At 48.0% G+C, this 24,387-nt stretch overlaps 1 protein-coding gene across 1 annotated transcript in view; it reads right to left on the bottom strand.

The window, feature by feature from the left end:
* The window catches only part of csmd2 (CUB and Sushi multiple domains 2), a 421,278-nt gene that overhangs the window by 16,487 nt on the left and 380,404 nt on the right, over nucleotides 1-24,387 (bottom strand). The window contains exons 58-60 of the mRNA XM_045225492.1: nucleotides 17,431-17,504; nucleotides 9,970-10,081; nucleotides 2,272-2,451 (exon numbers count right to left, since the gene is read on the bottom strand). Coding sequence (XP_045081427.1) covers nucleotides 2,272-2,451; nucleotides 9,970-10,081; nucleotides 17,431-17,504 — 366 coding nt within the window. The remainder of the gene's footprint in view (nucleotides 1-2,271; nucleotides 2,452-9,969; nucleotides 10,082-17,430; nucleotides 17,505-24,387) is intronic.

Raw genomic sequence — 24,387 nt, 5'->3', positions numbered from 1 at the left:
TGAATACTGCAGGCTCTCTCAGCCCATATTAAAGTCCCAGGCCTCAGTGAATACTGCAGGCTCTCTGAGCCCATATTAAAGTCCCAGGCCCCAGTGAATACTGCAGGCTCTCTCAGCCCATATTAAAGTCCCAGGCCCCAGTGAATACTGCAGGCTCTCTGAGCCCATATTAAAGTCCCAGGCCCCAGTGAATACTGCAGGCTCTCTGAGCCCATATTAAAGTCCCAGGCCCCAGTGAATACTGCAGGCTCTCTCAGCCCATATTAAAGTCCCAGGCCCCAGTGAATACTGCAGGCTCTCTGAGCCCATATTAAAGTCCCAGGCCCCAGTGAATACTGCAGGCTCTCTCAGCCCATATTAAAGTCCCAGGCCCCAGTGAATACTGCAGGCTCTCTCAGCCCATATTAAAGTCCCAGGCCCCAGTGAATACTGCAGGCTCTCTCAGCCCATATTAAAGTCCAAGACCCAGTGAATACTGCAGGCTCTCTCAGCCCATATTAAAGTCCAAGACCCAGTGAATACTGCAGGCTCTCTCAGCCCATATTAAAGTCAGAGACCCAGTGAATACTGCAGGCTCTCTCAGCCCATATTAAAGTCCAAGACCCAGTGAATACTGCAGGCTCGCTCAGCCCATATTAAAGTCCAAGACCCAGTGAATACTGCAGGCTCTCTCAGCCCATATTAAAGTCCAAGACCCAGTGAATACTGCAGGCTCTCTCAGCCCATATTAAAGTCCAAGACCCAGTGAATACTGCAGGCTCTCTCAGCCCATATTAAAGTCCAAGACCCAGTGAATACTGCAGGCTCTCTCAGCCCATATTAAAGTCCAAGACCCAGTGAATACTGCAGGCTCTCTCAGCCCATATTAAAGTCCAAGACCCAGTGAATACTGCAGGCTCTCTCAGCCCATATTAAAGTCCAAGACCCAGTGAATACTGCAGGCTCTCTCAGCCCATATTAAAGTCCAAGACCCAGTGAATACTGCAGGCTCACTCAGCCCATATTAAAGTCCAAGACCCAGTGAATACTGCAGGCTCTCTCAGCCCATATTAAAGTCCAAGACCCAGTGAATACTGCAGGCTCTCTCAGCCCATATTAAAGTCCCAGGCCCCAGTGAATACTGCAGGCTCTCTCAGCCCATATTAAAGTCCAGGACCCAGTGAATACTGCAGGCTCTCTCAGCCCATATTAAAGTCCAAGACCCAGTGAATACTGCAGGCTCTCTCAACCCATATTAAAGTCCAAGACCCAGTGAATACTGCAGGCTCTCTCAACCCATATTAAAGTCCCAGGCCCCAGTGAATACTGCAGGCTCTCTCAGCCCATATTAAAGTCCAAGACCCAGTGAATACTGCAGGCTCTCTCAGCCCATATTAAAGTCCGAGACCCAGTGAATACTGCAGGCTCTCTCAGCCCATATTAAAGTCCAAGACCCAGTGAATACTGCAGGCTCTCTCAGCCCATATTAAAGTCCAAGACCCAGTGAATACTGCAGGCTCTCTCAGCCCATATTAAAGTCCGAGACCCAGTGAATACTGCAGGCTCTCTCAGCCCATATTAAAGTCCAAGACCCAGTGAATACTGCAGGCTCTCTCAGCCCATATTAAAGACCCAGTGAATACTGCACTACTTATTGGATAATTATTTAACAACAGGAAATATCAGTGTTGTAATAGAAGTAAGCATGACATCTCAAATTACTTTCCCCAAAATTATACAGAATTAAAAGTGTGTGTGTGTGTGTGTACTGAATGTTATATTATTTTGCTGCAGAGGTTATTATGAGGGCAGGGAGTGTGTGATGTGTTTGCACTTGTGTGTGCTTGTGTGTCCATGTGTGTGTGTGTGTGTGTGTGTGTGTGTGTGTGTGTGTGTGTGTGTCCATGTTTGTGTGTGTGTGTGTGTGTGTGTGTCCATGTGTGTGTATATGTGTGTGTCCGTGTGTGTCCATGTGTGTGTGTGTGTGTGTCTGTGTGTCTGTGTGTGTGTGTGTGTGTATGTGTGTGTGTGTGTGTGTGTCCATGTGTGTGTGTGTGTGTGTGTGTGTCCATGTGTGAGTGTATTTGTGTGCGTGTGTGTGTGTGTGTGCCGTGTGTGTGTGTGTGTGTGTGTGTGTCCAGGTGTGTGTATGTGTGTGTGTGTGTGTGTGTCCATGTGTGTGTGTGTGTGTGTGTGTGTGTTCCATGTGTGTGTGTATTTGTGTGCGTGTGTGTGTGTGTGTGTGTCCGTGTGTGTGTGTGTGTGTGTGTGTGTCTGTGTGTGTGTCCGTACCAGCACAGACAGGTTGCTTCCCGGTCCAGCTCCCGTCGCCCCGGCAGGTCCTGTGTTCTGACCCCCCAGCCAGGTAAAATCCTGGTTGACAGGTGTAGATCAGGGTGTACCCTAGAGAGGGCAGCTCTATGGCCGACACATCCGCCTGGCTGGGAAACTCTGGCTGGCTACAGTGGTGGGCTGGTGAGATGGGGGAGGGAGGGAGGGGGAAGGGGGAGAGAGAGAGGGAGGGAGCGTGGGAGGGAGAGGAGAGAGAGAGATAGCAATGAAAAGGAAGACAAGGTGGATAGATGGTGGGAGAACAGTCAGATGGATTTAGTAGACAGGGAGGATAGATGGTGGGAGAACAGTCAGATGGATTTAGTAGACAGGGAGGATAGATGGTGGGAGGAGAACAGTCAGATGGATTTAGTAGACAGGAAGGATAGATGGTGGGAGAACAGTCAGATGGATTTAGTAGACAGGGAGGATAGATGGTGGGAGAACAGTGAGATGGATTTAGTAGACAGGGAGGATAGATGGTGGGAGGAGAACAGTCAGATGGATTTAGTAGACAGGGAGGATAGATGGTGGGAGAACAGTCAGATGGATTTAGTAGACAGGGAGGATAGATGGTGGGAGGAGAACAGTCAGATGGATTTAGTAGACAGGGAGGATAGATGGTGGGAGAACAGTCAGATGGATTTAGTAGACAGGGAGGATAGATGGTGGGAGAACAGTCAGATGGATTTAGTAGACAGGGAGGATAGATGGTGGGAGAACAGTCAGATGGATTTAGTAGACAGGGAGGATAGATGGTGGGAGGAGAACAGTCAGATGGATTTAGTAGACAGGGAGGATAGATGGTGGGAGAACAGTCAGATGGATTTAGTAGACAGGGAGGATAGATGGTGGGAGAACAGTCAGATGGATTTAGTAGACAGGGAGGATAGATGGTGGGAGGAGAACAGTCAGATGGATTTAGTAGACAGGGAGGATAGATGGTGGGAGGAGAACAGTCAGATGGATTTAGTAGACAGGGAGGATAGATGGTAGGAGGAGAACAGTCAGATGGATTTAGTAGACAGGGAGGATAGATGGTGGGAGGAGAACAGTCAGATGGATTTAGTAGACAGGGATGATATATGGTGGGAGAACAGTCAGATGGATTTAGTAGACAGGGAGGATAGATGGTGGGAGAACAGGCAGATGGATTTAGTAGACAGGGAAGATAGATGGTGGGAGGAGAACAGTCAGATGGATTTAGTAGACAGGGAAGATAGATGGTGGGAGGAGAACAGTCAGATGGATTTAGTATTCAGGGAGGATAGATGGTGGGAGAACAGTCAGATGGATTTAGTAGACATGGAGGATAGATGGTGGGAGAACAGTCAGATGGATTTAGTAGACAGGGAGGATAGATGGTGGGAGAACAGTCAGATGGATTTAGTAGACAGGGAGGATAGATGGTGGGAGAACAGTCAGATGGATTTAGTAGACAGGGAGGATAGATGGTGGGGAGGAGAACAGTCAGATGGATTTAGTAGACAGGGAGGATAGATGGTGGGAGGAGAACAGTCAGATGGATTTAGTAGACAGGGAGGATAGATGGTGGGAGAACAGTCAGATGGATTTAGTAGACAGGGAGGATAGATGGTGGGAGAACAGTCAGATGGATTTAGTAGACAGGGAGGATAGATGGTGGGAGGAGAACAGTCAGATGGATTTAGTAAACAGGGATGATATATGGTGGGAGAACAGTCAGATGGATTTAGTAGACAGGGAGGATAGATGGTGGGAGAACAGGCAGATGGATTTAGTAGACAGGGAAGATAGATGGTGGGAGGAGAACAGTCAGATGGATTTAGTAGACAGGTACGATAGATGGTGGGAGGAGAACAGTCAGATGGATTTAGTAGACAGGGAGGATAGATGGTGGGAGAACAGTCAGATGGATTTAGTAGACAGGGAGGATAGATGGTGGGAGGAGAACAGTCAGATGGATTTAGTAGACAGGAAGGATAGATGGTGGGAGAACAGTCAGATGGATTTAGTAGACAGGGAGGATAGATGGTGGGAGAACAGTGAGATGGATTTAGTAGACAGGGAGGATAGATGGTGGGAGGAGAACAGTCAGATGGATTTAGTAGACAGGGAGGATAGATGGTGGGAGAACAGTCAGATGGATTTAGTAGACAGGGAGGATAGATGGTGGGAGGAGAACAGTCAGATGGATTTAGTAGACAGGGAGGATAGATGGTGGGAGAACAGTCAGATGGATTTAGTAGACAGGGAGGATAGATGGTGGGAGAACAGTCAGATGGATTTAGTAGACAGGGAGGATAGATGGTGGGAGAACAGTCAGATGGATTTAGTAGACAGGGAGGATAGATGGTGGGAGGAGAACAGTCAGATGGATTTAGTAGACAGGGAGGATAGATGGTGGGAGAACAGTCAGATGGATTTAGTAGACAGGGAGGATAGATGGTGGGAGAACAGTCAGATGGATTTAGTAGACAGGGAGGATAGATGGTGGGGAGGAGAACAGTCAGATGGATTTAGTAGACAGGGAGGATAGATGGTGGGAGGAGAACAGTCAGATGGATTTAGTAGACAGGGAGGATAGATGGTAGGGGAGAACAGTCAGATGGATTTAGTAGACAGGGAGGATAGATGGTGGGAGGAGAACAGTCAGATGGATTTAGTAGACAGGGATGATATATGGTGGGAGAACAGTCAGATGGATTTAGTAGACAGGGAGGATAGATGGTGGGAGAACAGTCAGATGGATTTAGTAGACAGGGAAGATAGATGGTGGGAGGAGAACAGTCAGATGGATTTAGTAGACAGGGAAGATAGATGGTGGGAGGAGAACAGTCAGATGGATTTAGTATTCAGGGAGGATAGATGGTGGGAGAACAGTCAGATGGATTTAGTAGACATGGAGGATAGATGGTGGGAGAACAGTCAGATGGATTTAGTAGACAGGGAGGATAGATGGTGGGAGAACAGTCAGATGGATTTAGTAGACAGGGAGGATAGATGGTGGGAGAACAGTCAGATGGATTTAGTAGACAGGGAGGATAGATGGTGGGAGGAGAACAGTCAGATGGATTTAGTAGACAGGGAGGATAGATGGTGGGAGGAGAACAGTCAGATGGATTTAGTAGACAGGGAGGATAGATGGTGGGAGAACAGTCAGATGGATTTAGTAGACAGGGAGGATAGATGGTGGGAGAACAGTCAGATGGATTTAGTAGACAGGGAGGATAGATGGTGGGAGGAGAACAGTCAGATGGATTTAGTAAACAGGGATGATATATGGTGGGAGAACAGTCAGATGGATTTAGTAGACAGGGAGGATAGATGGTGGGAGAACAGGCAGATGGATTTAGTAGACAGGGAAGATAGATGGTGGGAGGAGAACAGTCAGATGGATTTAGTAGACAGGACGATAGATGGTGGGAGGAGAACAGTCAGATGGATTTAGTAGACAGGGGAGGATAGATGGTGGGAGAACAGTCAGATGGATTTAGTAGACATGGAGGATAGATGGTGGGAGAACAGTCAGATGGATTTAGTAGACAGGGAGGATAGATGGTGGGAGAACAGTCAGATGGATTTAGTAGACAGGGAGGATAGATGGTGGGAGAACAGTCAGATGGATTTAGTAGACAGGGAGGATAGATGGTGGGAGGAGAACAGTCAGATGGATTTAGTAGACAGGGGAGGATAGATGGTGGGAGGAGAACAGTCAGATGGATTTAGTAGACAGGGAGGATAGATGGTGGGAGAACAGTCAGATGGATTTAGTAGACAGGGAGGATAGATGGTGGGAGAACAGTCAGATGGATTTAGTAGACAGGGAGGATAGATGGTGGGAGAACAGTCAGATGGATTTAGTAGACAGGGAGGATAGATGGTGGGAGGAGAACAGTCAGATGGATTTAGTAGACAGGGAGGATAGATGGTGGGAGGAGAACAGTCAGATGGATTTAGTAGACAGGGAGGATAGATGGTGGGAGGAGAACAGTCATATGGATTTAGTAGACAGGGAGGATAGATGGTGGGAGAACAGTCAGATGGATTTAGTAGACAGGGAGGATAGATGGTGGGAGAACAGTCAGATGGATTTAGTAGACAGGGAGGATAGATGGTGGGAGGAGAACAGTCAGATGGATTTAGTAGACAGGGATGATATATGGTGGGAGAACAGTCAGATGGATTTAGTAGACAGGGAGGATAGATGGTGGGAGAACAGGCAGATGGATTTAGTAGACAGGGAAGATAGATGGTGGGAGGAGAACAGTCAGATGGATTTAGTAGACAGGTAAGATAGATGGTGGGAGGAGAACAGTCAGATGGATTTAGTAGACAGGGAGGATAGATGGTGGGAGAACAGTCAGATGGATTTAGTAGACATGGAGGATAGATGGTGGGAGAACAGTCAGATGGATTTAGTAGACAGGGAGGATAGATGGTGGGAGAACAGTCAGATGGATTTAGTAGACAGGGAGGATAGATGGTGGGAGAACAGTCAGATGGATTTAGTAGACAGGGAGGATAGATGGTGGGAGGAGAACAGTCAGATGGATTTAGTAGACAGGGAGGATAGATGGTGGGAGGAGAACAGTCAGATGGATTTAGTAGACAGGGAGGATAGATGGTGGGAGAACAGTCAGATGGATTTAGTAGACAGGGAGGATAGATGGTGGGAGAACAGTCAGATGGATTTAGTAGACAGGGAGGATAGATGGTGGGAGAACAGTCAGATGGATTTAGTAGACAGGGAGGATAGATGGTGGGAGGAGAACAGTCAGATGGATTTAGTAGACAGGGAGGATAGATGGTGGGAGGAGAACAGTCAGATGGATTTAGTAGACAGGGAGGATAGATGGTGGGAGGAGAACAGTCATATGGATTTAGTAGACAGGAGGATAGATGGTGGGAGAACAGTCAGATGGATTTAGTAGACAGGGGAGGATAGATGGTGGGAGGAGAACAGTCAGATGGATTTAGTAGACAGGGAGGATAGATGGTGGGAGAACAGTCAGATGGATTTAGTAGACAGGGAGGATAGATGGTGGAGGAGAACAGTCAGATGGATTTAGTAGACAGGGAGGATAGATGGTGGGAGAACAGTCAGATGGATTTAGTAGACAGGGAGGATAGATGGTGGGAGGAGAACAGTCAGATGGATTTAGTAGACAGGGAGGATAGATGGTGGGAGGAGAACAGTCAGATTGATTTAGTAGACAGGGAGGATAGATGGTGGGAGAACAGTCAGATGGATTTAGTAGACAGGGAGGATAGATGGTGGGAGAACAGTCAGATGGATTTAGTAGACAGGGAGGATAGATGGTGGGAGAACAGTCAGATGGATTTAGTAGACAGGGAGGATAGATGGTGGGAGGAGAACAGTCAGATGGATTTAGTAGACAGGGAGGATAGATGGTGGGAGGAGAACAGTCAGATGGATTTAGTAGACAGGGAGGATATATGGTGGGAGAACAGTCAGATGGATTTAGTAGACAGGGAGGATAGATGGTGGGAGAACAGTCAGATGGATTTAGTAGACATGGAGGATAGATGGTGGGAGAACAGTCAGATGGATTTAGTAGACAGGGAGGATAGATGGTGGGAGGAGAACAGTCAGATGGATTTAGTAGACAGGGAGGATAGATGGTGGGAGGAGAACAGTCAGATGGATTTAGTAGACATGGAGGATAGATGGTGGGAGAACAGTCAGATGGATTTAGTAGACAGGGAGGATAGATGGTGGGAGGAGAACAGTCATATGGATTTAGTAGACAGGGAGGATAGATGGTGGGAGGAGAACAGTCAGATGGATTTAGTAGACAGGGAGGATAGATGGTGGGAGAACAGTCAGATGGATTTAGTAGACAGGGAGGATAGATGGTGGGAGGAGAACAGTCAGATGGATTTAGTAGACAGGGAGGATAGATGGTGGGAGAACAGTCAGATGGATTTAGTAGACAGGGAGGATAGATGGTGGGAGAACAGTCAGATGGATTTAGTAGACAGGGAGGATAGATGGTGGGAGGAGAACAGTCAGATGGATTTAGTAGACAGGTGCTAAAGGCAATGTTCCAGACAGAAAAAAAATGACATTATAGAAAATAAAACAGAGGTTGGCTAGAGACAGTAAGTACATTAGTGTTAATACTATATGGCTCTACATCCAGGAAGTACATTAGTGTTAATACTCTATGGCTCTACATCCAGGATGTACATTAGTGTTAATACTCTATGGCTCTACATCCAGGATGTACATTAGTGTTAATACTCTATGGCTCTACATCCAGGAAGTACATTAGTGTTAATACTCTAGGACTCTACATCCAGGATGGACATTAGTGTTAATACTCTATGGCTCTACATCCAGGATGTCCATTAGTGTTAATACTCTATGGCTCTACATCCAGGATGTACATTAGTGTTAATACTCTATGGCTCTACATCCAGGAACTACATTAGTGTTAATACTCTATGGCTCTACATCCAGGAAGTACATTAGTGTTAATACTCTATGGCTCTACATCCAGGATGTCCATTAGTGTTAATACTCTATGGCTCTACATCCAGGAAGTACATTAGTGTTAATACTCTATGGCTCTACATCCAGGATGTCCATTAGTGTTAATACTCTATGGCTCTACATCCAGGATGTACATTAGTGTTAATACTCTATGGCTCTACATCCAGGAACTACATTAGTGTTAATACTCTATGGCTCTACATCCAGGAAGTACATTAGTGTTAATACTCTATGGCTCTACATCCAGGATGTCCATTAGTGTTAATACTCTATGGCTCTACATCCAGGATGTACATTAGTGTTAATACTCTATGGCTCTACATCCAGGAACTACATTAGTGTTAATACTCTATGGCTCTACATCCAGGAAGTACATTAATGTTAATACTCTATGGCTCTACATCCAGGATGTACATTAGTGTTAATACTCTATGACTCTACATCCAGGAACTACATTAGTGTTAATACTATATGGCTCTACATCCAGGATGTCCATTAGTGTTAATACTCTATGGCTCTACATCCAGGATGTACATTAGTGTTAATACTCTATGGCTCTACATCCAGGAACTACATTAGTGTTAATACTCTATGGCTCTACATCCAGGAAGTACATTAGTGTTAATACTCTATGACTCTACATCCAGGAAGTACATTAGTGTTAATACTCTATGGCTCTACATCCAGGAAGTACATTAGTGTTAATACTCTATGACTCTACATCCAGGAAGTACATCAGTGTTAATACTCTATGGCTCTACATCCAGGAAGTACATTAGTGTTAATACTCTATGGCTCTACATCCAGGAAGTACATTAGTGTTAATACTCTAGGACTCTACATCCAGGATGTCCATTAGTGTTAATACTCTATGGCTCTACATCCAGGAAGTACATTAGTGTTAATACTCTATGACTCTACATCCAGGAAGTACATTAGTGTTAATACTCTATGACTCTACATCCAGGAAGTACATTAGTGTTAATACTCTATGGCTCTAAATCCAGGATGTCCATTAGTGTTAATACTCTATGGCTCTACATCCAGGAAGTACATTAGTGTTAATACTCTATGGCTCTACATCCAGGAAGTACATTAGTGTTAATACTCTATGGCTCTACATCCAGGATGTACATTAGTTGAGGGGTGTGCACACTAACCTATACACTCTGGTTGGAAGCCGCTCCAGGTGAGGTTGGGTAGACAGGTGCGTGTTACAGAGCCTTGGAGCAGGTAACCCTTCCTACAGCTGAACAATACAGTACTGCTGATCTGTAGGGTTAGATACACACGTCAGGGTTAGATACACACGTCAGGGTTAGGGTTAGATACACATGTCAGGGTTAGATACACACGTCAGGGTTAGGGTTAGATACACACGTCAGGGTTAGATACACACGTCAGGGTTAGATACACATGTCAGGGTTAGATACACACGTCAGGGTTAGATACACACGTCAGGGTTAGATACACACGTCTGGGTTAGACACACACGTCAGGGTTAGATACACATGTTAGGGTTAGATCCACACGTCAGGGTTAGATACACACGTCAGGGTTAGATACACACGTCAGGGTTAGATACACATGTCAGGGTTAGATCCACACGTCAGGGTTAGATACACACGTCAGGGTTAGATACACACGTCAGGGTTAGATACACACGTCAGGGTTAGATACACACGTCAGGGTTAGATACACACGTCAGGGTTAGACACACACGTCAGGGTTAGGGTTAGACACACACGTCAGGGTTAGACACACACGTCAGGGTTAGATACACACGTCAGGGTTAGATACACACGTCAGGGTTAGATACACACGTCAGGGTTAGATACACACGTCAGGGTTAGGGTTAGATACACACGTCAGGGTTAGATACACATGTCAGGGTTAGATACACACGTCAGGGTTAGATACACACGTCAGGGTTAGATACACATGTCAGGGTTAGATCCACACGTCAGGGTTAGATACACACGTCAGGGTTAGATACACACGTCAGGGTTAGATACACACGTCAGGGTTAGATCCACACGTCAGGGTTAGATCCACACGTCAGGGTTAGATACACACATCAGGGTTAGATACACACGTCAGGGTTAGGGTTAGATACACACGTCAGGGTTAGATCCACACGTCAGGGTTAGATCCACACGTCAGGGTTAGGGTTAGACACACACGTCAGGGTTAGATACACACGTCAGGGTTAGATACACACGTCAGGGTTAGACACACACGTCAGGGTTAGATACACACGTCAGGGTTAGATACACACGTCAGGGTTAGACACACACATCAGGGTTAGATACACACGTCAGGGTTAGATACACATGTCAGGGTTAGACACACACGTCAGGGTTAGATCCAAACGTCAGGGTTAGATACACACGTCAGGGTTAGATACACACGTCAGGGTTAGGGTTAGATACACACGTCAGGGTTAGATCCACACGTCAGGGTTAGATACACACGTCAGGGTTAGATACACACGTCAGGGTTAGATCCACACGTCAGGGTTAGATACACACGTCAGGGTTAGATACACACGTCAGGGTTAGATACACATGTCAGGGTTAGACACACACGTCAGGGTTAGATCCACACGTTAGGGTTAGATACACACGTCAGGGTTAGATACACACGTCAGGGTTAGATACACACGTCAGGGTAAGGGTTAGATACACACGTCAGGGTTAGATACACACGTCAGGGTTATATACACACGTCAGGGTTAGATACACACGTCAGGGTTAGATACACATGTCAGGGTTAGGGTTAGATACACACGTCAGGGTTAGATACACACGTCAGGGTTAGATACACACGTCAGGGTTAGATACACAGGTCAGGGTTAGGGTTAGATACACACGTCAGGGTTAGGGTTAGATACACACGTCAGGGTTAGTTCCACACGTCAGGGTTAGATACACACGTCAGGGTTAGATACACACGTCAGGGTTAGATCCACACGTTAGGGTTAGATCCAAACGTCAGGGTTAGATACACACGTCAGGGTTAGATACACACGTCAGGGTTAGGGTTAGATACACACGTCAGGGTTAGATCCACACGTCAGGGTTAGATACACACGTCAGGGTTAGATACACACGTCAGGGGTTAGATCCACACGTCAGGGTTAGATACACACGTCAGGGTTAGATACACCGTCAGGGTTAGATCCACACGCGTCAGGGTTAGATACACACGTCAGGGTTAGGGTTAGACACACACGTCAGGGTTAGATACACACGTCAGGGTTAGATACACACGTCAGGGTTAGATCCACACGTCAGGGTTAGATACACACGTCAGGGTTAGATACACACGTCAGGGTTAGATCCACACGTCAGGGTTAGATACACACGTCAGGGTTAGATACACACGTCAGGGTTAGATACACATGTCAGGGTTAGACACACACGTCAGGGTTAGATCCACACGTTAGGGTTAGATACACACGTCAGGGTTAGATACACACATCAGGGTTAGATACACACGTCAGGGTAAGGGTTAGATACACACGTCAGGGTTAGATACACACGTCAGGGTTAGATACACACGTCAGGGTTAGATACACACGTCAGGGTTAGATACACATGTCAGGGTTAGGGTTAGATACACACGTCAGGGTTAGATACACACGTCAGGGTTAGATACACACGTCAGGGTTAGATACACAGGTCAGGGTTAGGGTTAGATACACACGTCAGGGTTAGGGTTAGATACACACGTCAGGGTTAGTTCCACACGTCAGGGTTAGATACACACGTCAGGGTTAGATACACACGTCAGGGTTAGATCCACACGTTAGGGTTAGATACACACGTCAGGGTTAGATCCACACGTTAGGGTTAGATACACACGTCAGGGTTAGATCCACATGTCAGGGTTAGATACACACGTCAGGGTTAGATACACACGTCAGGGTTAGATACACACGTCAGGGTTAGATCCACACGTCAGGGTTAGATACACACATCAGGGTTAGATACACACGTCAGGGTTAGATACACACGTCAGGGTTAGATACACACGTCAGGGTTAGATACACCGTCAGGGTTAGATACACACGTCAGGGTTAGATACACACGTCAGGGTTAGACACACACGTCAGGGTTAGACACACACGTCAGGGTTAGATCCACACGTCAGGGTTAGATACACACGTTAGGGTTAGATCCACATGTCAGGGTTAGATACACACGTTAGGGTTAGATACACACGTCAGGGTTAGATACACACGTCAGGGTTAGGGTTAGATACACATGTCAGGGTTAGATACACACGTCAGGGTTAGATACACACGTTAGGGTTAGATACACACGTCAGGGTTAGATCCACACGTCAGGGTTAGATACACACGTTAGGGTTAGATACACACGTCAGGGTTAGATACACACGTCAGGGTTAGATACACACGTCAGGGTTAGACACACACGTCAGGGTTAGACACACACGTCAGGGTTAGACACACACGTCAGGGTTAGATACACACGTTAGGGTTAGATCCACACGTCAGGGTTAGATACACACGTCAGGGTTAGATCCACACGTCAGGGTTAGGGTTAGATACACACGTCAGGGTTAGACACACACGTCAGGGTTAGGGTTAGATACACACGTCAGGGTTAGACACACACGTCAGGGTTAGGGTTAGATACACACGTCAGGGTTAGATACACACGTCAGGGTTAGATACACACATCAGGGTTAGATACACACGTCAGGGTTAGATACACACGTCAGGGTTAGATACACACGTCAGGGTTAGGGTTAGATACACACGTCAGGGTTAGATACACACGTCAGGGTTAGGGTTAGATACACACGTCAGGGTTAAATACACACGTCAGGGTTAGATACACACGTCAGGGTTAGATACACACGTCAGGGTTAGATACACACGTCAGGGTTAGATACACACGTCAGGGTTAGGGTTAGACACACACGTCAGGGTTAGATACACACGTCAGGGTTAGGGTTAGATACACACGTCAGGGTTAGATACACACGTCAGGGTTAGATACACACGTCAGGGTTAGGGTTAGATACACACGTCAGGGTTAGATACACACGTCAGGGTTAGATACACACGTCAGGGTTAGATACACACGTCAGGGTTAGATACACACGTCAGGGTTGGATACACACGTCAGGGTTAGGGTTAGATACACACGTCAGGGTTAGATACACACGTCAGGGTTAGGGTTAGATACACACGTCAGGGTTAGGGTTAGATACACACAGTAACATTAACATACAGAAACTGTACATCAGAACGCTCACACTTGATCAACTAAGAGACAGAACATCCAAACTCAGAACACCTAGGAACAGACACCAGTTATTCCACATCCCCACTGTCTTGTAACCTGGTAGCCTGCATTCCCACACATCCCCACTGTCACGGATACGGCCGAGGCTGCCCCTCCTCCTCGCTCGGGCAGGCTTCAGCGGTCGTCGTCACCGGAGTACTAGCTGCCACCGATCGATGTTTCTGTGTCTCACTAGTTCTGTCTTTATTATTCCCACCTGTTACTCATTAGGCTTATTAGTTTCCCTATATTACCTCTGTTTTCCCTCCTGGGTGTGTGCGTGATTGTTCTTTGTTACGTCGTCTGTTGAGCTGTTGTTTTGCTCTTCCCTGTGTGGAGGGTTTGCTATAGTTTACTTTGAGTCTATTAAAGCCATTTATCTCTCAGTTCTGTGTCCTGCGCCTGATTCCGTTTCCCCACTTCACCCAGACGCTGACAGAATCACGCACCCTTTATGGAGTCAGCAGGCACGCCCGATCCCAGCGCTTCGGGTTGATGAATGCTCCCTCAGTCTTTCAATCCTTTGTCGATGAGATTTTCAGGGACCTGCACGGACAGGGTGTAGTGGTGTATATAGATGATATTCTAATATACTCCGCTACACGCGACGAGCATGTGTCCCTGGTGCGCAAGGTGCTTGGTAGACTGTTGGAGCATGACCTGTACGTTAAGGCTGAGAAATGTCTGTTCTTCAAACAGTCCTTCTCCTTCTTAGGATACCGCTTGTCAGAGTCAGGGGTCGAGATGGAGTGTGACCGCATTACAGCCGTGCGTAATTGGCCGACTCCTACCACGGTAAAGGAGGTGCAGCGATTTTTGGGTTTTGCCAACTACTACCGGAGATTTATCCGGGGCTTTGGCCAGGTAGCAGCTCCCATCACCTCTTTGCTAAAGGGCGGATCGGTGCGCCTGCAGTGGTCAGCTGAGGCGAACAGGGCTTTTGGTCAGCTGAAGGTGATGTTCACCACGGCTCCCGTGCTGGCTCATCTGCATCCTTCCTTGCAATTCATAGTCGAGGTGGACGCGTCCGAGGCGGGGATAGGAGCTGTACTGTCTCAGCGCTCGGGTACACCTCCCAAACTCCGCCCCTGTGCTTTCTTCTCGAAGAAGGTCAGCCCGGCGGAGCAAAACTATGACGTGGAGGATCGGAAGCTGTTAGCTGTTGGTAAAGCTCTTAAGGTGTGGAGACATTGGCTTGAGGGGGCTAAACACCCTTTTCTCATTTTGACTGACCACCGCAATCTGGAGTACATTCGGGCAGCGAGGAGACTGAATCCTCGTCAGGCAAGGTGGGCCATGTTTTTCACGCGTTTTGTGTTCACCCTATCATATAGACCAGGTTCCCAGAATGCTAAGGCAGACGCTCTTTCCCGGCTATATGACTCAGAGGATTGGACCAGGGAGCCTACTCCCTTACTTCCGGCTTCTTGTCTGGTGGCACCGGTGGTATGGGAGGTTGACGCGGACATCGAGCGGGCATTACGCACGGAGCCCACTCCCCCCCAGTGTCCAGTGGGTCGTGCGCATGTTCCGTCCGAGGTTCGCAATCGTTTTATTTATTGGGCTCACACATCACCCTCTTCTGGCCATCCTGGCATTGGTCGGACAGTGCGCTGTCTTAGTGGGAAGTACTGGTGGCCTACCTTAGCTCAGGACGTGAGGGTTTATGTTTCGTCCTGTTCGGTGTGTGCCCAGTGCAAGGCACCTAGACACCTGCCCAGAGGTAAATTACAACCTCTCCCCGTTCCACAGCGGCCGTGGTCACACCTATCGGTGGACTTTGTTACGGATCTTCCTCCGTCACAGGGTAACACCACGATCCTGGTCGTTGTGGATCGGTTTTCTAAGTCCTGTCGTCTCATTCCTTTGCCCGGTCTCCCTACTGCCCTACAGACCACAGAGGCCCTGTTTACACACGTCTTCCGGCACTACGGGGTGCCTGAGGATATAGTGTCTGATCGGGGTCCCCAGTTCACATCGAGGGTCTGGAAGGCATTTATGGACCATCTGGGGGTCTCGATCAGCCTGACCTCAGGTTTTCACCCTGAGAGTAATGGGCAGGTGGAGAGAGTAAACCAGGATGTGGGTAGGTTTCTGAGGTCGTATTGCCAGGACCGGCAGGGGGATTGGTCAGTTTACATCCCCTGGGCAGAGATGGCACAAAATTCCCTCCGCCACTCCTCCACTGACCTGTCTCCTTTCAGTGTGTACTAGGTTACCAGCCGGTCCTGGCACCATGGCATCAGAGCCAGATCGAGGTTCCTGCGATGGATGAATGGTTTCGGCGCTCGGAGGAAACATGGAACGCTGCCCATGTACACCTGCAAAGGGCGATTAGGAGACAGTAGGCGAGTGCCGACCGCCACCGCAGTGAGGCTCCGGTTAATGCACCGGGGGACCGGGTCTCGACCCGTAACCTGCCCCTTCGCCTGCCCTGCCGGAAGCTGGGTTGGCGGTTTGTGGGGCCCTTTAAAGTCCTGAGGAGGTTGAACGAGGTTTGTTATAGGTTACAGCTCCCCCCTGATTACCGTATTAACCCCTCGTTCCATGTGTCTCTCCTCAGGCCGGTGGTAGCTGGTCCGCTCCAGGAGTCCGAGGTGTGGGAGGTTCCTCCGCCCCCATTGGACATCGAGGGGGCACCGGCGTACTCGGTCCGTTCCATCATGGATTCGAGGCGTCGGGTTGGAGGCCTGCAGTATCTCGTGGAGTGGGAGGGGTACGGTCCGGAGGAACGGAGCTGGGTTCCCAGGAGGGACATCCTCGATCCCTCCTTGTTAAGGGAGTTCCATCGTCGTCATCCGACTCGCCCTGCTCCGCGTCCTCCTGGCCGTCCCCGAGGCCGGTGTCGACGCACGGCTGGAGCAGCGTGTCAGGGGGCGGGGTACTGTCACTGATACGGCCAAGGCTGCCCCTATTCCTCGCTCGGGCAGGCTTCGGCGGTCGTCGTCACCGGAGTACTAGCTGCCACCGATCGATGTTTCTGTGTCTCACTAGTTCTGTCTGTATTGTTCCCTATATTACCTCTGTTTTCCCTCCTGGGTGTGTGCGTGATTGTTCTTTGTTACGTCGTCTGTTGAGCTGTTGTTTTGCTCTTCCCTGCGTGGAGGGTTTGCTATGGTTTACTTTGAGTCTAGTAAAGCCATTTATCTCTCAGTTCTGTGTCCTGCGCCTGATTCCGTTTCCCCACTTCACCCAGACGCTGACACCCACTATCTTGTAACCTGGTAGCCTGCATTCCCAAACATCCCCACAGTATTGTAACCTGGTAGCCTGCATTCCCACACATCCCCACAGTATTGTAACCTGGTAGCCTTGGGTGTTGTTCTGGTTTCCAAACAGGGGGGTTCCAGGGTCTCCACAGGTGGTGTGACTGGGATCTGAAACATACACATAATAATATTATAGAAAGGACAACTCCTACTACTTCCATATAAACCTATGAGCAGGACATTAAACTTGGTTGTCAATCTAACTGTCTGTCCAAATTTATCTAATAATACATCTTCTGTCTGTAGCCAAGGGGCCATTTGTTTCAAGCGTCTCATAGTATGAGTCCTGATCTAGGATCAGGTATCCCCTGTCCATGTAGTCTTACCCTGATCTAGGATCAGGTATCCCCTGTCCATATAGTCTTACCCTGATCTAGGATCAGGTATCCCCTGTCCATGTAGTCTTACCCTGATCTAGGATCAGGTCCCCCCTGTCCATGTAGTCTTACTCTGATCTAGGATCAGGTATCCCCTGTCCATGTAGTCTTACCCTGATCTAGGATCAGGTATCCCCTGTCCATGTAGTCTTACCCTGATCTAGGATCAGGTATCCCCTGTCCATATAGTCTTACCCTGATCTAGGATCAGGTATCCCCCTGTCCATGTAGTCTTACCCTGATCTAGGATCAGGTATCCCCTGTCCATGTAGTCTTACCCTGATCTAGGATCAGGTATCCCCTGTCCATGTAGTCTTACCTGATCTGGGATCAGGTATCCCCTGTCCATGTAGTCTTACCCTGATCTAGGATCAGGTATCCCCTGTCCATGTAGTCTTACCCTGATCTGGGATCAGGTATCCCCTGTCCATGTAGTCTTACCCTGATCTAGGATCAGGTATCCCCTGTCCATGTAGTCTTACCCTGATCTGGGATCAGGTATCCCCTGTCCATATAGTCTTACCCTGATCTAGGATCAGGTATCCCCCCTGTCCATGTAGTCTTACCCTGATCTAGGATCAGGTATCCCCTGTCCATATAGTCTTACCCTGATCTAGGATCAGGTATCCCCTGTCCATATAGTCTTACCCTGATCTAGGATCAGGTATCCCCTGTCCATATAGTCTTACCCTGATCTAGGATCAGGTATCCCCTGTCCATATAGTCTTACCCTGATCTAGGATCAGGTATCCCCTGTCCATATAGTCTTACCCTGATCTGGGATCAGGTATCCCCTGTCCATATAGTCTTACCCTGATCTGGGATCAGGTATCCCCTGTCCATATAGTCTTACCCTAATCTGGGATCAGGTATCCCCTGTCCATATAGTCTTACCCTGATCTAGGATCAGGTATCCCCTGTCCATATAGTCTTACCCTGATCTAGGATCAGGTATCCCCTGTCCATATAGTCTTACCCTGATCTAGGATCAGGTATCCCCCCTGTCCATATAGTCTTACCCTGATCTAGGATCAGGTATCCCCTGTCCATATAGTCTTACCCTGATCTAGGATCAGGTATCCCCTGTCCATATAGTCTTACCCTGATCTAGGATCAGGTATCCCCTGTCCATATAGTCTTACCCTGATCTAGGATCAGGTATCCCCTGTCCATATAGTCTTACCCTGATCTAGGATCAGGTATCCCCTGTCCATATAGTCTTACCCTGATCTAGGATCAGGTATCCCCTGTCCATATAGTCTTTACCCCTGATCTAGGATCAGGTATCCCCTGTCCATATAGTCTTACCCTGATCTGGGATCAGGTATCCCCTGTCCATATAGTCTTACCCTGATCTGGGATCAGGTATCCCCTGTCCATATAGTCTTACCCTGATCTGGGATCAGGTATCCCCTGTCCATATAGTCTTACCTGATCTGGGATCAGGTATCCCCTGTCCATATAGTCTTACCCTGATCTGGGATCAGGTATCCCCTGTCCATATAGTCTTACCCTGATCTGGGATCAGGTATCCCCTGTCCATATAGTCTTACCCTGATATGGGATCAGGTATCCCCTGTCCATATAGTCTTACCCTGATCTAGGATCAGGTATCCCCTGTCCATATAGTCTTACCCTGATCTAGGATCAGGTATCCCCTGTCCATATAGTCTTACCCTGATCTAGGATCAGGTATCCCCTGTCCATATAGTCTTACCCTGATCTAGGATCAGGTATCCCCTGTCCATATAGTCTTACCCTGATCTAGGATCAGGTATCCCCTGTCCATATAGTCTTACCCTGATCTGGGATCAGGTATCCCCTGTCCATGTAGTCTTACCCTGATCTGGGATCAGGTATCCCCTGTCCATGTAGTCTTACCCTGATCTAGGATCAGGTATCCCCTGTCCATATAGTCTTACCCTGATCTAGGATCAGGTATCCCCTGTCCATATAGTCTTACCTGATCTAGGATCAGGTATCCCCTGTCCATATAGTCTTACCCTGATCTAGGATCAGGTATCCCCTGTCCATATAGTCTTACCCTGATCTAGGATCAGGTATCCCCTGTCCATATAGTCTTACCCTGATCTGGGATCAGGTATCCCCTGTCCATATAGTCTTACCCCTGATCTGGGATCAGGTATCCCCTGTCCATATAGTCTTACCTGATCTGGGATCAGGTATCCCCCTGTCCATATAGTCTTACCTGATCTGGGATCAGGTATCCCCCTGTCCATATAGTCTTACCCTGATCTAGGATCAGGTATCCCTGTCCATATAGTCTTACCCTGATCTAGGATCAGGTATCCCCTGTCCATATAGTCTTACCCTGATCTAGGATCAGGTATCCCCTGTCCATATAGTCTTACCCTGATCTAGGATCAGGTATCCCCTGTCCATATAGTCTTACCCTGATCTAGGATCAGGTATCCCCTGTCCATATAGTCTTACCCTGATCTGGGATCAGGTCCCCCCTGTCCATGTAGTCTTACCCTGATCTGGGATCAGGTATCCCCTGTCCATGTAGTCTTACCCTGATCTGGGATCAGGTATCCCCTGTCCATATAGTCTTACCCTGATCTGGGATCAGGTATCCCCTGTCCATATAGTCTTACCCTGATCTAGGATCAGGTATCCCCTGTCCATATAGTCTTACCTGATCTGGGATCAGGTATCCCCTGTCCATGTAGTCTTACCCTGATCTAGGATCAGGTATCCCCTGTCCATATAGTCTTACCCTGATCTAGGATCAGGTATCCCCTGTCCATATAGTCTTACCTGATCTAGGATCAGGTATCCCTGTCCATATAGTCTTACCCTGATCTAGGATCAGGTATCCCCTGTCCATATAGTCTTACCCTGATCTAGGATCAGGTATCCCCTGTCCATATAGTCTTACCCTGATCTGGGATCAGGTATCCCCCTGTCCATATAGTCTTACCCTGATCTGGGATCAGGTATCCCCTGTCCATATAGTCTTACCCTGATCTGGGATCAGGTATCCCCTGTCCATATAGTCTTACCTGATCTAGGATCAGGTATCCCCTGTCCATATAGTCTTACCCTGATCTAGGATCAGGTATCCCTGTCCATATAGTCTTACCTGATCTAGGATCAGGTATCCCCCTGTCCATATAGTCTTACCCTGATCTTGGATCAGGTATCCCCTGTCCATTTAGTCTTACCCTGATCTAGGATCAGGTATCCCCTGTCCATATAGTCTTACCCTGATCTAGGATCAGGTATCCCCTGTCCATATAGTCTTACCCTGATCTAGGATCAGGTATCCCCTGTCCATATAGTCTTACCCTGATCTAGGATCAGGTATCCCCTGTCCATATAGTCTTACCCTGATCTGGGATCAGGTCCCCCCTGTCCATGTAGTCTTACCCTGATCTGGGATCAGGTATCCCCTGTCCATGTAGTCTTACCCTGATCTGGGATCAGGTATCCCCTGTCCATATAGTCTTACCCTGATCTGGGATCAGGTATCCCCTGTCCATATAGTCTTACCCTGATCTAGGATCAGGTATCCCCTGTCCATATAGTCTTACCCTGATCTGGGATCAGGTATCCCCTGTCCATGTAGTCTTACCCTGATCTAGGATCAGGTATCCCCTGTCCATATAGTCTTACCCTGATCTAGGATCAGGTATCCCCTGTCCATATAGTCTTACCCTGATCTAGGATCAGGTATCCCCTGTCCATATAGTCTTACCCTGATCTAGGATCAGGTATCCCCTGTCCATATAGTCTTACCCTGATCTAGGATCAGGTATCCCCTGTCCATATAGTCTTACCCTGATCTGGGATCAGGTATCCCCTGTCCATATAGTCTTACCTGATCTGGGATCAGGTATCCCCTGTCCATATAGTCTTACCCTGATCTGGGATCAGGTATCCCCTGTCCATATAGTCTTACCCTGATCTGGGATCAGGTATCCCCTGTCCATATAGTCTTACCCTGATCTAGGATCAGGTATCCCCTGTCCATATAGTCTTACCTGATCTAGGATCAGGTATCCCCTGTCCATATAGTCTTACCCTGATCTAGGATCAGGTATCCCCTGTCCATATAGTCTTACCCTGATCTAGGATCAGGTATCCCCTGTCCATATAGTCTTACCCTGATCTAGGATCAGGTATCCCCTGTCCATATAGTCTTACCTGATCTAGGATCAGGTATCCCCTGTCCATGTAGTCTTACCCTGATCTGGGATCAGGTCCCCCTGTCCATGTAGTCTTACCTGATCTGGGATCAGGTATCCCCTGTCCATATAGTCTTACCCTGATCTAGGATCAGGTATCCCCTGTCCATATAGTCTTACCTGATCTGGGATCAGGTATCCCCTGTCCATATAGTCTTACCCTGATCTGGGATCAGGTATCCCCTGTCCATGTAGTCTTACCCTGATCTAGGATCAGGTATCCCCTGTCCATATAGTCTTACCCTGATCTAGGATCAGGTATCCCCCTGTCCATATAGTCTTACCCTGATCTAGGATCAGGTATCCCCTGTCCATATAGTCTTACCCTGATCTGGGATCAGGTATCCCCTGTCCATATAGTCTTACCCTGATCTAGGATCAGGTATCCCCTGTCCATGTAGTCTTACCCTGATCTAGGATCAGGTATCCCCTGTCCATATAGTCTTACCCTGATCTGGGATCAGGTATCCCTCTGTCCATATAGTCTTACCCTGATCTGGGATCAGGTATCCCTCTGTCCATATAGTCTTACCCTGATCTGGGATCAGGTATCCCCTGTCCATATAGTCTTACCCTGATCTGGGATCAGGTATCCCCTGTCCATGTAGTCTTACCTGATCTAGGATCAGGTATCCCTGTCCATATAGTCTTACCCTGATCTGGGATCAGGTATCCCTCTGTCCATATAGTCTTACCCTGATCTGGGATCAGGTATCCCTCTGTCCATATAGTCTTACCCTGATCTGGGATCAGGTATCCCCTGTCCATATAGTCTTACCTGATCTAGGATCAGGTATCCCCTGTCCATATAGTCTTACCCTGATCTAGGATCAGGTATCCCTGTCCATATAGTCTTACCCTGATCTAGGATCAGGTATCCCCTGTCCATATAGTCTTACCCTGATCTTGGATCAGGTATCCCCTGTCCATATAGTCTTACCCTGATCTAGGATCAGGTATCCCCTGTCCATATAGTCTTACCCTGATCTAGGATCAGGTATCCCCTGTCCATATAGTCTTACCCTGATCTAGGATCAGGTATCCCCTGTCCATATAGTCTTACCCTGATCTAGGATCAGGTATCCCCTGTCCATATAGTCTTACCCTGATCTGGGATCAGGTCCCCCCTGTCCATGTAGTCTTACCCTGATCTGGGATCAGGTATCCCCTGTCCATGTAGTCTTACCCTGATCTGGGATCAGGTATCCCCCTGTCCATATAGTCTTACCCTGATCTGGGATCAGGTATCCCTGTCCATATAGTCTTACCCTGATCTAGGATCAGGTATCCCCTGTCCATATAGTCTTACCCTGATCTGGGATCAGGTATCCCCTGTCCATGTAGTCTTACCCTGATCTAGGATCAGGTATCCCCTGTCCATATAGTCTTACCCTGATCTAGGATCAGGTATCCCCTGTCCATATAGTCTTACCCTGATCTAGGATCAGGTATCCCCTGTCCATATAGTCTTACCCTGATCTAGGATCAGGTATCCCCTGTCCATATAGTCTTACCTGATCTAGGATCAGGTATCCCCTGTCCATATAGTCTTACCCTGATCTGGGATCAGGTATCCCCTGTCCATATAGTCTTACCTGATCTGGGATCAGGTATCCCCTGTCCATATAGTCTTACCCTGATCTAGGATCAGGTATCCCCCTGTCCATATAGTCTTACCCTGATCTGGGATCAGGTATCCCCTGTCCATATAGTCTTACCCTGATCTAGGATCAGGTATCCCCTGTCCATATAGTCTTACCCTGATCTAGGATCAGGTATCCCCTGTCCATATAGTCTTACCCTGATCTAGGATCAGGTATCCCCTGTCCATATAGTCTTACCCTGATCTAGGATCAGGTATCCCCTGTCCATATAGTCTTACCCTGATCTAGGATCAGGTATCCCCTGTCCATATAGTCTTACCCTGATCTAGGATCAGGTATCCCCTGTCCATGTAGTCTTACCCTGATCTGGGATCAGGTCCCCCCTGTCCATGTAGTCTTACCCTGATCTGGGATCAGGTATCCCCTGTCCATATAGTCTTACCCTGATCTAGGATCAGGTATCCCCTGTCCATATAGTCTTACCCTGATCTGGGATCAGGTATCCCCTGTCCATATAGTCTTACCTGATCTGGGGATCAGGTATCCCCTGTCCATGTAGTCTTACCCTGATCTAGGATCAGGTATCCCCTGTCCATATAGTCTTACCCTGATCTAGGATCAGGTATCCCCCTGTCCATATAGTCTTACCCTGATCTAGGATCAGTGTATCCCCTGTCCATATAGTCTTACCCTGATCTAGGATCAGGTATCCCCTGTCCATGTAGTCTTACCCTGATCTAGGATCAGGTATCCCCTGTCCATATAGTCTTACCCTGATCTGGGATCAGGTATCCCTCTG

The sequence above is a fragment of the Coregonus clupeaformis genome, chromosome 16, assembly GCF_020615455.1.
Source record: "Coregonus clupeaformis isolate EN_2021a chromosome 16, ASM2061545v1, whole genome shotgun sequence".
Lineage (NCBI taxonomy): Eukaryota > Metazoa > Chordata > Actinopteri > Salmoniformes > Salmonidae > Coregonus > Coregonus clupeaformis.
The sequence above is the reverse complement of the archived record's forward strand: the minus strand, read 5'-3'. Positions and strand labels throughout refer to the sequence as shown.